This window comes from Carcharodon carcharias, chromosome 4 (assembly GCF_017639515.1).
Source record: "Carcharodon carcharias isolate sCarCar2 chromosome 4, sCarCar2.pri, whole genome shotgun sequence".
Lineage (NCBI taxonomy): Eukaryota > Metazoa > Chordata > Chondrichthyes > Lamniformes > Lamnidae > Carcharodon > Carcharodon carcharias.
Genome location: NC_054470.1, coordinates 16097592 through 16111520, shown reverse-complemented (window position 1 = coordinate 16111520; position 13929 = coordinate 16097592). Strand labels below are relative to the sequence as shown.

The window sequence follows — 13929 nt, the reverse complement described above, 5'->3', positions numbered from 1 at the left end:
AAACCTCAGCAGGTCTGACAGCAAACGTGGAGAAAGAGAGAGAGAGAGAGAGAGAGAGAGTGTGAGTGTTAACGTTTCGAGTCTGTATGTCCCTTCTTTAGAGCTAAAGGAGAAATGTGATGAAATTTATACTGTTTAAGGGGGAGGGGGGTGGTGGAGCAGATAAAGCTGGATAGAAGGCCAGCGATAGGTGGGGGGGCTAAGGAGAGTTTGACAAAGATGTCACGAACAAAAAAGAACGTTAATGGTCGTGGTAAGGGCTAAAGAAGGTGCTGATAGTGGCATAAAAGGTAAGAAAATAGAATGTGTTAATAGAAGAACAAGGGTCAGCACTCTGTGAAAGAGCAACATGGAACATGGGGTGGGGCAGGGAGGAGGTGGTGGTTGAGGAAAAAGGATAAAAAAAAGCAATGAAGAAGGGGATTTTAAAAAGAGATAAAACAATTGATAAATACATAAAAATAAAAATTAAAATAAGCGGATAGAATATAAAAATAAATTTTTAAAAAGGGGGTTAAAAAGGGTGAAGATAGAGGGGAGAGTTCATGGTCTGAAGTTGTTGAACTCAATGTTAAGTCTGGAAAGCTGTAAAGTGCCTAGTCGGAAGATGAGCTGTTCCTCCAGTTTGCGTTGGGCTTCACTGGAACATTGCAGCAGGCCAAGGATGGACATGTGGGCATGAGAGCAGGATGGGGTGTTGAAATGGCAAGCGACAGGAAGGTCTGGGTCATGCTTGCGGACAGACCGAAGGTGTTCCACAAAGCGGTCACCCGGTCTGCGTTTGGTCTCTGCAATGTAGAGGGCACCGTATTGGGAGCGGCAAATGCAGTAGACTAAATTGAAGGAGGTGCAAGTGAAGCACTGCTTCACCTGAAAGGAGGGTTTGGGCCCTTGGACGGTGAGGAGGGAGGGGGTAAAGGGGCAGGTGTTCCAACAATACTCAAGTAGCATGACACCATCCAGGACAAAGCAGCCTGCTTGATTAGCACCACATAAACAAACATTCACTCCACCACTGACGCATAGTAGCAGCAGTGTGTACCATCTACAAGGTGCACTGCAAGATCTCACCAAGGTTCCTTGGATAGGACCTTCCAAACCCACAACTGCTACTATCCAAAAGGACAAGGGCAGGAGATGCATGGGAACACCACCATCTGGAAGTTCACCTCCAAGCCACTCATCATCCCAACTTGGAAATATATCGCCGTTCCTTCACTGTCGCTGGGTCAAAATTCTGGAACTCCCTCCCAGCAGCATTATGGGTGTAGCTACACCACATGGACTGCAGCAGTTCAAGAAGGCAGCTCACCACCACCTTCTCAAGGGTAATTAGAGATGTGCAATAACTGCTGGCCCAGCCAGCGGTGCCCACATCTCATGAATGAATAAAAATAAATCATAAAGTGAAAATGAGCCAGTCTTCTCCAGTATTCCCCAACTGTGGTATTGTTCAGTATGAAGCACACTTATACATACACAATGTTTTTATATAATACACACACACATATATAGAAATGAAAAATGTTCAAACTTTCCTTGTGATAAGATATTCAATTGCACAAGTGACTGGTGAACCCATGGTGTATAGTGTCACCAGCAGAGGGGCCCTTTTTAAAAATATCAGTTTCTTGGTCGGTTCACGTCTTTTTAATGTTTTGATATTTTTCCCATCTCCGTCCCTTACTATTCTCTTCTCCTCAGTTCATGCTGGAAAACTTCTCTTCCTTCTACCCCTGCCCATTCAAGTCACATTTTTCTCTCCCTTTTATTATTCATAGCAATGCTCTGCTTTTTCCCTCCAATTTCATACTGGCACTGTTTTGGTATTCTTTACCTCTACTTTCACACATTCTACTGCACTCAGTAGGGCTCCGAGCTCTTCTCCTCCCTTCCAAACACCACTTTTAAATTCCTTTCTCTATTTGGTTAACCGAAAAGGGAGAATATGCAGCTTTGTGGGGAGAAGGCAGGAGAATGGCACAAAGTGAAATGCTCAGAGGGCTAGAGCAGACATGATGGCCAAATGGCCTCCTCCTGTTCTGTAACAATTCTGTGATTCTCTGACTTCCATGAAATGCCATGGTTTTTTTTGTTTCTGTCATGGTAACGATAGATTAAAAGCTAGATTCACTCACAGAAAATAACCCAATTAATTTGATAGTTAATTACTCAGGTGCCATCTTGTTCCAGATGTTTAAAGGGAGGGGCCAACTTTCCCAATTCAAATGCAAACAGGTTGTAGGTTTTGTTTGAATCTGCATTGGATAGGTAGTTCTGAATTTGAAAAATACTTGATTTTCCTTTCTTCCAATTTATTTTTTTATGGGGAGCAGGGGAGAAAATACCTAGGGGAACCCATCTATATTTGCAGTATTCGTGCAAAGCAAAATCTCTTCTTAGTAATGCTAAAACTGTTGCAAATGATTTTCAAAATCCCAATTACTTACTAAGAGAATAAAGCCACAAGATTCCATGGTTTCAAAACAAACTGAAGAAATGTTCCTATACAAAAGTCAACAAAGCAAACGGTCAATATTATTTATCTTCTCCTCTAACATCCAGAATTAACATGAGGTAAACATGAATTAACAGGCAAAGTGTGGTCGAACATACCACAAACTGCACATTAAATGGCAGACACTACCAAGACAGGTCCCCTGAATTTCTCAGCAACCCAGCCAGACATCAGTCATCACAGTGAGTCACAAAAAGTCTTTAAAGCTTTGTCTTCCTCATGAGGAAGTTCAACTCCCCTCTTTCAAACAGCTAGTCTGACCCCCAGTCAGTAGCAGTTCTACTCCACCCGAGTTCCATAGGTACAATCCTCAACCAAAAGGCGCACTATTCCAGATCACTCTCAAATCTGCGCCAAGGTCTTGGTCTTGTTTTCCAGCTCAGCTGACCTACTACTGAGGCTGCATCCCCATGTTGACCAGGCTACACTCCAGGCATGGTTTCAGCTTCTCGGCTTCACTGCCTCCAGCCACTGCTTCTGAACTTCCCCGAACCCTGATTTCCCCGGCTGCATGAAGCAAATACTGCTTCTGGGCTTCCTGACCCCAGGTCTTAGCAGTGCAGAGCTACCCATGCCTCCCAGGGCTTCTCTGAGCCCCAGCCTCTCAGCAGCACGGAGCTAACGGCGGCACTTCAGCTGCTTGGAGCCAACTCTCCTGTCTGCTCCCGACGGGCCTGTCACATGGTCTCACTTTCACAATCTAAAACCCCAATCCCATGGTGGGATTTTGTGCCCACTCAGAGTAGATTATCCTGGTGAACGCGCAGCCGATCCCACTTTGCTGCTTGCGCCAGAACTCCGGGACATGATGGGAGTTTTAGTCCCGAAAACATACAGATTTCCTCTCACAATAACGGAACTTACTTTCAATTTAAATGACCATCTTATTTGATCACCAAAGCTTCAGTTTCACAGGAAAGTCAGAAAACATCAGAAACCGATTTTTAAATTAGAAAATCTAAATTCTGGATCAGTAATTTTCAAACGTTTCTGTGTCTGATGCCTCTGCAAATAGTTTCGTGTTCCCAGGGATCTCCTTATCTCATTGCACACAAATTTATTAGCCAACTCAGAAGTACAAAAGAGCTTACTTTTGTTAATTGCATATGGCTTTTCATCTGCAATTTGAGCTGTAAATTTAACATAAATAAATCCTTACCCTTGCAATCATACAGGCACAAATTCCAATCATATGATTTTGCTATTAATTTGCATTAGCAAAGTATTTCCTGAAGTTCGGCTAAAATCTTTTAAGTTTTATTTCCAAATTTACGAACTGCAGAGTAGATTTCCAAGTTTTTGCAATGCTCATTCCAAGCTGACCAAGTTCTAGATTGCAAATCTAGCCAGAAGTTAATTAAATCAGACAGCATACCCAGCTCAAGTATGGTGCATTGATAACACATGCTTCTGCTGTGACTTGGGAGACAAATAGCACTCAGTAGGTACTAAGGTTTAGGATTGCAAGAGGTCTCTGCCAGGTTTCAGCTTCTGGTTTGTAGGGGTTGGGAGGTCTGCTTTCTGGAAGAACAGTAAAACCACTAAGAGGGGGAACTCACCAAATACCCTTGATTAGTGACAGAGATACTGAGCCCTCACTTTTAAGCCATAAAAATCAAACTGGAATTATCTGAACATGCAGATCAGATTGTAAATGTGAACTTAAAACATGGTATCTGATAAACACACACACATACACACAGTTGCATTTAAGATTAGATATTATAATTTAAATTTAGCTACAGCTACCAATGCATTTCAATGACATGTGCTTAAACTTTGCACTTGAAATCTCTGAGACTATATTACCATAGATAATTTACAGCAGATTGCAGAAAGTCCCACAGCATACCACACATATACAAATGAATGTAGAGTCATTATATTTCAAGATGATTGGAATGGATCAGTGAAACTGTAATTTACTAATGACATCAGAAACCACAAATATGGGGAAAAATATTTTATATGACTTCCATTCTCATGAACATTTGGGTAAAATTGGTCTAAATTATAACTGAATTTTCATCTTCTGTGCCAGTTGATATCATAAATTGTAGCATATAAGTCAACCCAACATATAAGACCCCATTCTTCCAGCCCCCCCAAATTTTGTTTTTCCATGGCATTTAAGTCAACCCCACAGCCACAACATGCAATATACACATTAGTAGTCAGCCTCAAATATTCATTCCACAAATACATGTTTTATTTACCAGTACGTTATAACGGGGCACAAGGGATCAAACAAGCGATACAGATTGTGCTATGAAAAAGTTGAAGGTACGCTCACTCTTTGCGTCAGGTGATGACATTTCAAAAGGGCAACCACCACACCCACGCCGGTGGTTCACTCTTATACTCAATGTATAAATCGACCCCGATCTTGGAGGTTTTGAAGGTTGACTTATACGCCGACGTCTACAGTGCTTTGGATACCGGTCGGTCAGAATGTGCATTTGTCTTAACTGATTTTTTAAATAAAAGTATGAAATCCGAAAGGCAAGAAATAATTTATCTCATCTTAAATTCATGCTTTCATCAACCTAACACACACAATTCAAATTAAATCCATGTTACAACTTTAAAAGAACAACACATGTCAGTTATGAACCCATAAACAACTTCTGCAATTAAAGCCAGATAGTTTAATAGAAGTTACTTACCTTTTCCTAAATGTGTATTTATGCTCATGTATCTGGCCGTTCCAGTAAGGCTCTTGTGTTCTCTGTAAGGGATGTGCTTTTTTGTCTCTGGATCTATGTATTCTTTAGCAAGGCCAAAATCTATTATGTGAATTACATTCTGGTTTTTGCTTCCTGGTCGTCCCACTAAGAAGTTCTCTGGCTTTACATCTCTGTATATCAAGTTCTTTGAGTGAACATACTCCATTCGGGAAATCTTTTGATGCAGGAATAAGGAAAGAAGGGAAAATGTAAAATATAAAATTACCATATATCCTTAATAAAGCATATGTAAACAAAAGTATCAGTATCAAAAATATTCTCTTGTACAGGAAAAGAGTGCTGACACCAAAATATTTGGGACTCATTCAACAATGATTCCAAATGTGACTACAAGCACTCGTAACATCACAAATAGCATGGTACAGTTAATGGAATGAATTTATTGGTACCGGACCAACGCACTGTAGGTCATAAGTAGTGCTGTTACTGTCAATAACCAGGGACTAAATATTTGCAGGGAGTACATCCCTGTTAAAGTGCTCAGGGCTACCAATATTGACCCCATCAAGGTCATGGGGGTCAGAATGAGGAAGGTCAATTTAAGTGCATCACGATTAGGGTGCATCAAGGAATCCTTCCCACAGAAATCTGAAAATTAGCCATCTGTTGCAATCCAAGGTGGTAGAGGCCAGCAAAGTTATTTAAATATTAATATTCCAGTTTTTTTTTTAAAAGAAAGGAACCTTCATTTGCTCCCCACCATGAGTCCAGTCCACAATCCAGATTGAAATCACAAAATAGGGTCTATAAGCCTCAGCTGACAAGCCTAGAGCAGCAGGTATACAGCCACCAGTGATCTGACAGGCTGCTGTTTCATCCATTCAAGTCCAGAGCAAGACCAAGTCTCAGACCAGGTCTCACCCTAAATTACAGCCTTTCTACAACACACCAGAGTTACAATTATGAAAATAAAGACTTGTATTTATGTGTGCCTTACATGGCCCCGGGACATCCCAAAGCATACTGTGGCCAATAAAGTATGTTTTGAAGTGTGGTATGCATTTGTAATGCCAGAAAATGCCACAGTGTAAGCGATGTGGTAACATGACTGGATAATTTATTTTAGAGATATGAGTTGAAGAATAAATATTGGCCAAGAGACCAGGAGAACCTTTTCTGCTCTTCAAATAGTACCACAGAAGCTTTAATACCATTTAAAAGGGGGCCAGTGCCTTAGCTGAATACCTTAGCTGAAACTTTGCAACTCTAACAATGCCTAATTCCCTCAGTATTGCACTGGAGCTGGATTTTGCGCTCAAGTCGCTGGAGTGTGGTTTGAATCCTAGGCCTGAGTGAGAGTGCTACAACTGAGACACATTGCTCCTGAAAGGTCATAGAATTTGAACCCCAAATATTATACATGTCACCTCAGTCTAGCACTTTTAAAATACATAATCTAAGTAAGTTGCTCCTTATCTGTGGAATGCCATTTTTACATTTGTGGCATTATTGGGAGTGTGAGGAGCACATTCACAGGCTATCCAGAGCCTAGTTTCCTTACTGTAATATAACACAGAGAAAACATAAGTGAGCTCCCTATCTGGTCTAGTAATTTATCTGGGCAAAACAACAGCCAGAACAAAATGGAACACTAAATTCAAATTTAAAGAAACCGTTCACTCTGCAATGTCATATAGAAGGATGAGAGAAATTAAAGTTTAAATAAAATCTACTGATACTACTGCACAGTGTCACCATGAATTGCATGTGTTGTGTTCATGCTCTTAACAACAAACTGGTCTAACAAAAGCACACTTGCAAAAATGAGAAGAAACTCAATAACACCAAGGACAGTAGAAAACCAAGAGACAAAAGGGAAGGAGAAACTTAAAACAATCACTGCCACGAGAAGAGGAGTTTTGGGAAAAATAATGGAACTTAAGGCTGACAAATCACCTGGGGCTGATGGTCTGCATCCTAGGGTGTTTAAAGAGGTAGCTGTTGAGATAGTGTATGCATCGATTGTAATCTTCCAAAATTTCTGAGGTTCCAGGAAGGTCCCAGCCAACTGGAAAACTGCAAACACCCCTGTTCAAGAAAGGAGGGGGGACAGGAAGCAGGAAACTGTAGGCCAGTCAGTCTAACATCTGTCATTGGGAAAATGCTAGAATCCATTATCAAAGAGGTAGTAGCAGGACATTTAGAAAATCATAACACTACCAGGTGGAATCAACTTGGTTTTGTGAATTGTAATCGTGTTTGGCAGATTTATTAAAGCTCTTTGAGGACAAAGAACTGTAATAAAAGGACAAGATGAATAAAGGGGAAAGCAATGTGATGTATTTGGATTTCCAATAGGCATTTAAAAAGGTGCCACATAAGCTCTTATCTGTGTCATAACCTTTTATGTTGTTGGGGTGATATATTAGCATGGATAGAGGACTAGCCATAACTAACAGGAAAGAGGGTGTCAGGATAAATTGATCGTTTCCAGGATGGCAAACTAACTTAGAGTGCCACAGTGATCAGTGCAGGGGCCTCAACTACTTATGATTTATAATAACTAGGATGAAGGGACAAACGGTCCTGCAGCCAAATTTGATGATATGGAAATAGGTAGGAAAGCAAGTTATGAGGAGAATGCAAAGAGTCTGTGCAGGGATATAGATAGGTTAAGTAAGCGGGCAAAAATGTGGCAGACAGAGCATAACGTGGGAAAATGTGAGGTTGTCTACTTTGGCAGGAAGAGCAGAAATGCAGATTATTATTTAAATGGAGAACGCCTGCAGAAGTACAGAGGGATCTAGGTAACCTTGCACATGAATCACAAAAAGTCAACGTGCAGGTATGGAAAGTGTTGCAAGGAAGGTGGGTTATAAAAGGAGGGAAGTCTTTCTACAACAGTACAGGGAACTAGTGAGACCAAACCTAGAACAGAGGATCAATTTTGGTCACCTTACTTAAGGAGGGACATACTTGCATTGGATGCAGTTCAGGGAAGTGGGCTGATTCCTGGGGTGAGGCGCTTGTCTTAGGAGGAAAAGCTGAGCAAGTTGGGACCATACCCATTGAAACTTAGAAGAATGCATGATAATTTTATTGAAACACAAAATTTTAAAGGAGGTTGACAGGGTAAATGCTGAGCAATGCTTCTTCTTGTGAGGGAATCTAGAACTAGGGGGGCACAATTTAAAATTATGGGGTCACCTGTTTAAGACAGAGATGAGGAGGGGTTTCTTCTCTCAGAGGGTCGTTAGTGGTTAGAATTCTCTTCCCCAATGAACAGTGGAACTGGGTCATTGAACATATTGAAGACTGAGTTAGACAGAGTTTTGGAGTTGAGGGTTATGGGTGACAGTCAGGAAAGTGGAATTAAGGCCACAATCAGGTCAGTCTTGACCCTATTATTGAATGGTGGAACAGGCTAAAGGGGCTGAGTGGCCTACTGCTGCTCCTATTCCTTACGTTCTCATCTTTATATTGTCAAAGATCTCTGAAGCTGTTCCAATGAAACAGTATCACCTGTCCTAAGTTGTTCCATCATTTTCTCATTTTATTTCTACTAAAAAGTGACAATTTCCATGTGTGACTTGGCACAAGCCAAACTTCACTCAAATTATATTTTTACCTGGTCTGTATTTACCAATTTATCTGCAAATGAACGCCAAATCAATACTCAATGAAATGATATTCAGAGATCATTTAAAAAACAAAAAATATACACAAAGGCATTAGACGTGAAATATGGTAAAAGTCCTAAAATAGAAATACTTATGCTTGATTTTCTCAAAGTTTGATTTTCAGCTTCTGTTATGTTCCAGCGCAGAACGATGGGTTAGATACAGGTTTAAGCAATGCAGTTTTAAACAAAGAAGTTAAATTGAGCTCTGAGGTGACAATGACATAAACACAGATACACATGTTAACAATTTTAAATCATTAAATGTGAGAGAACAACACACTCAAAACGTGTCAGCTGTGGTTTAGTGGTAGCATTTTTGCATTTTGAGCTGGAAAATTGTGGGTTCAAGCTCCACTCCAGTGATTTGAGTGTATAACCTAGACCAATACTCCAGTATGCCATCTTTCAAACCGGGGCCCAGTCTGTCCTCTCAGGTAGATAGAAAAGATGCTACAGCACCATTTCAAAGCAGGGAAGTTCTAGCTCGTGTCATCGCCGATATTTATCCCTCAATCAACATCACTGAAACAGATCACCTGACATTTATCACTTTCTCTTGCTGGGTTTGCTTTACATAATTTAGCTGCTGTTCCCCTCCATTACTAAAATGATTTAACTTCAGAAGTACTTCATTGGCTGCAAAGCACTTCGGGGTTGCTGAGATTGTGAAAGGTGCTATATAAATACAAGTCTTTATTGTTATTGTATACTCCATGGGTTTCACTGCAAACCTGCGTGGAACATTTTCATAAGCAGCTGGAGGCAACTAAAAACAGATGCCTTTAAGTTTTTTTTCTCATTTCTGCTCATGGCTTTGAAAGGCCAATTTTATGAGCAAGAGTAATGCACACACAAAGTCAAGCAGCATCTGCACTGGGAGCAAGGTGTTAATTTCCAGATTCCAAAGAAGCTCAATATTTCAATGGTACAGAGAAACACTGCATACAAACATTCTGATTTTGGCAGCAAGTTGAGCTTTCCAATGCATTTCTAATTTCCCTAAATAATCAAGTATCGAGAAATTTGAAAAGAATAATCCTTAAGACCATGAAAAATTATATATTTCAGATGCTAAATAGTCCATGCACAATTTCAGATAAACAAATTTAATCTGTCTGTCTGTCTGTCTATCTATCTCTGCCTTAAAAATATTCAATTATCGGCTCCTGATGTCATTATCGCTTTGGTCCAAACATGGGCAAAAGAGCTGAATTTAAGAGGTGAGGTGAGAGCAACTGCCCTTGACATCAAGGCTTCACTTGGCCGAGTGTGGCATCAAAGAGCCCAGGCAAAACTGGAGTCAATGGAAATCAGGGGGAAAACTCTCCACTGGTTGGAGCCATACCTAGCACAAATGAAGATGGTTGCGGTGTTGGTAGTCAGTCATCTCAGCTCCAGGACATCACTGCAGGAGTTCCTCAGTGTAGTGTCCTAGGTCCAACCATCTTCAGCTGCTTCATCATAAGGTCAGAAGTGCAGATGTTCACTTACGATTGCACAATGCTCAGCACCATTTGCGACTCCTCAGATACTGAAGCAGTCCATGTCCAAATGCAGCAAGACCTGGACAATAACCAGGCTTGGGCTGACAAGTGGCAAGTGACCTTTGCGCCACACAGGTGTCAGATAATGACCATCCCCAACAAGAGAGAATCTAACCATCTCCCCTTGACATTCAATGGATGTTACCATTACTGAATCCCCCCACTATCAACAATCTGGGGGTTACCATTGACCAGAAACTGAACTGGACTAGCCATATAAATACTGTAGCTGCAAGAGCAGGTCAGGGGCTGAGAACTCTGTGGAGAGTAACTCACCTCCCGACTCCCCAAAGCCTGTCCACCATCTACAAGGCACAAGTCAGCAGTGTGATGGAATATTCTCCACCAACTTGAATGAGTGCAAGTCCAACACCCCTCAAAGTTCAACACCATCCAGGACAAAGAAGCCAGCTTACCCGGCACCCCATCCACCATCTTACATATCGATTCCCTTCAACACCAACGTACAATAGCAGTAGTGCGTACTATCTACAAGATGCACGACAAACAATTCACCAAGGCTAATATGACAGCACTTTCCAAACCCGCGAACTCTACCATCTAGAAGGACAAGAGCAACAGATGCATGGGAACACCATCACCTCCAAGTCACACACTATCCTGATTTGGAAATATACCACCATTCCTTCAGTGTCACTGGGTCAAAATCCTGGAATTCCTTCCGAACAGCACTGTGGGTGTCCCTCCAACACATGGACTACAGCGATTTAAGAAGGCAACTCACCTCCGCCTCAAGGGTAGTTAGGGATGGGCAACAAATGCTGGCTTAGACAGGAATGCCCACATCTCTTAAGTGAATAAAAAAAGGAAGGCCCTGCCTCCACTACTCTCGGGGAGTCTCAAACACTCATGACCTGCCGAGAAAAAATTGTCTTCTCAACTCCATCTTAAATGGGAGATCTCTTATTTTTAAACTGTGTCGCCGAGTCCTAGTCTCTCCTGTGAAGGGAAACATCCTTTCAACACCCTGTCATTTTGTATGTCAACAAGACCACCTCTCATTCTTCTAAACTCCAATGGATACAGGCCCAGCCCACAAGATAACAAACCCCCCCCAAACAAACCCAGGTATCAGTTAAGTTCTCTGCACTGCTTCTAATATATTTCTATCTTTTCTTAAGTAAGGAGACCAATACTTCAGATGTGGTCTCATCAACTGCACAACTGTAGCACAACTTCCCTACTTTTATATTCCATCTCCTTCGCAACAAAGGTCAACATTCCATTTGCCTTCCTAACCACTTGTTGCACCTGCATCCTAACTTCTTGTGATTCATGCACCAGGATCAATACAGGGACGGTGAAACAAAACAAACTGTTGAAGTTACAATATTTTTAATACACATTGCGAAGCTATTGGACAAAGCTTCATGCAGGTGTTTTAACAACTTGTTCCTTACCAAAAATCTGCCCCTGCTGAATAAAAGCTCAAATATGGATGTGCAACATAGAGCCTTTAATGGAAAATACTTCATTTGAAAGCAGTCACTCTGGTACTTCAAAAAATGACTAATTTAAACACTACATTTCCCCTTCCCTTCAGTGCTGTTTAATCATGATGAGTTTAAGAATGTTTATCTTAAATATGAGCTTTGCAGAAAGTGCATACAAATTATACTATCCAAAAGCACTGAATAGCTAAAATAAATATTATGCATATTGCTCAGTGAGCAGAAGCAGTGCTATCTTACGATTCCAGTGACCATGCATATGCATCATCCACACAGCCAACTAAGTTACATTTCAGAATATCCAAGTCTCTAAAGCACTATGTATTTGTATAGTGTAATGATAAGTGCTTGCAGACATTAGCTGCTCAACAGATCAGTGGTGTCTTAGCAACCAAGCAGAGCAGTCGCTTGCGAGAAAGCGAGAAAGGGAAACAGGGGTATAGTAATTTAACAGGCAGGAGGTAGACAAGGCAAGTATGGGAGAGGGGGAGTAGGGGTGAGGGGAAAAAGTGTTTTACTGAGGCTAAATTCTTCCCCTTTGTACTTCAGCAACTCCTGTCTTTGCTTGTTTCCTTACTTGCTTGATTTACTTCCAGGAAATTAAATGGGATAAATAACTGATACGAGTAGGAAAACAACCGGGATGTAGCGACTACATAGTTGGAATGTTTGTGAAAATAAGAAAGGATAACAAAAAAATAAGGCAGTTAAGATAGACAAAGAGCTAAGCACATAATATTAGAGGCATCAAGCCTAGATTAACTGGGAAGAAAAGTGAGAAAACAGGATGATAAAAGTAGGAAATTTAGGAAAATGAGTCAAAAAACAGAAAGAATAAAGACATTCCTATAGATAAAAAAGGGGGTGAATTAAAGGATAGGGATTGGACAAAGCTTCATGTAGGTGTTTTAACAAACCGAATTTTAGAGAGGTAGCAAGAAAATTCTGAGGAATAGAGTAAGTGTAGTGGGGAGATTTAAAGGGAGGGGCCCACTCAAGTCTCGGGGGGGAAAACAAATTTTGAGGAATGAAGTAACATCAGAGACATCAACTATTTTGCTTCAATTTAAACAAATGTTGTAAATAGGAATGTGAAACAATTATTAGTGATTATAGATAAGAATTTGGTTGGGAGAAAAAAAACAGAAATTAATTATCCAGGCTCCTCTGCAACTCTCCCTCATCTGAAGGTGCTGACATTTGCTGGGGTACAGTTCCACCTATCTTTAGAGATTGCCCAAGCAATTGAACCAATGAGTGTCAATGAGATATATGTATGCAAAAGGATCCTTGCCCAGTTGACTACATTTGTTGAGATGAGTAAAATGCTAAACTGTTAATGTAAGAACATTAGAAGCAGAAGGAATAGAAGCAGGAGAGGACCATAACTCTGGTCGAATCTGCTCCGCCATTCATAACAATCATGGCTGATCTTGGGCTTCAACTCCATTTTCCTGTTGGCTCCCTATACACTTTGAGTTTTTGAATCCCCAAACATCTGTCTATCTCAGCCTTAAATATATTCAATGATGGAGCATCCACAAGCCTCTAAGGCAGAAAATTTCAAAGAATCACAACCCATTCAGTGAAGAAATTTCTTCTCATCTCAGTTCTAAATAATCAGTCCCTTATCCTGATATAAGAAGAACGGTAGCCAGCAAGGAAGAGCAATTCCGTCAAACATCAGATGAGAGGCACCCTCTACGTGGTCATACACCTACACCCAGCCACCTAAAGTCGAGGAAGAGCTTCATTAACAGTGTTGTTCCATTACAATCAACCCCATCTGAAGCCCCATCGCCTTGTGGAAAGACCGGCTCGCCAGACTCGAACAACCCCCAGCGATGGAAATTCTACCGGATGAAAGCCTTCCCCCAGGAGCTAATTGCAGCTGGGCAACCTGGAAGTGCCCTAACAGACTTAGGACTGGTGTAGCTCATTCAAAGGTGTCACTAAGCAAATGGGGGTATACAACCAGCCCGGCAACTTGTGAATGTGGAACTGAGCCACAGACTATGCAACATCT

At 41.1% G+C, this 13929-nt stretch overlaps 1 protein-coding gene across 10 annotated transcripts in view; it reads right to left on the bottom strand.

Moving 5' to 3' along the window:
• Nucleotides 1–13929, bottom strand: part of LOC121276954 (casein kinase I) — a 284162-nt gene that overhangs the window by 106902 nt on the left and 163331 nt on the right. For all 10 annotated transcript variants that reach the window (XM_041185689.1, XM_041185686.1, XM_041185693.1 and 7 more), the window contains one exon: nt 5185–5419. In XM_041185689.1, coding sequence (XP_041041623.1) covers nt 5185–5419 — 235 coding nt within the window. The remainder of the gene's footprint in view (nt 1–5184; nt 5420–13929) is intronic.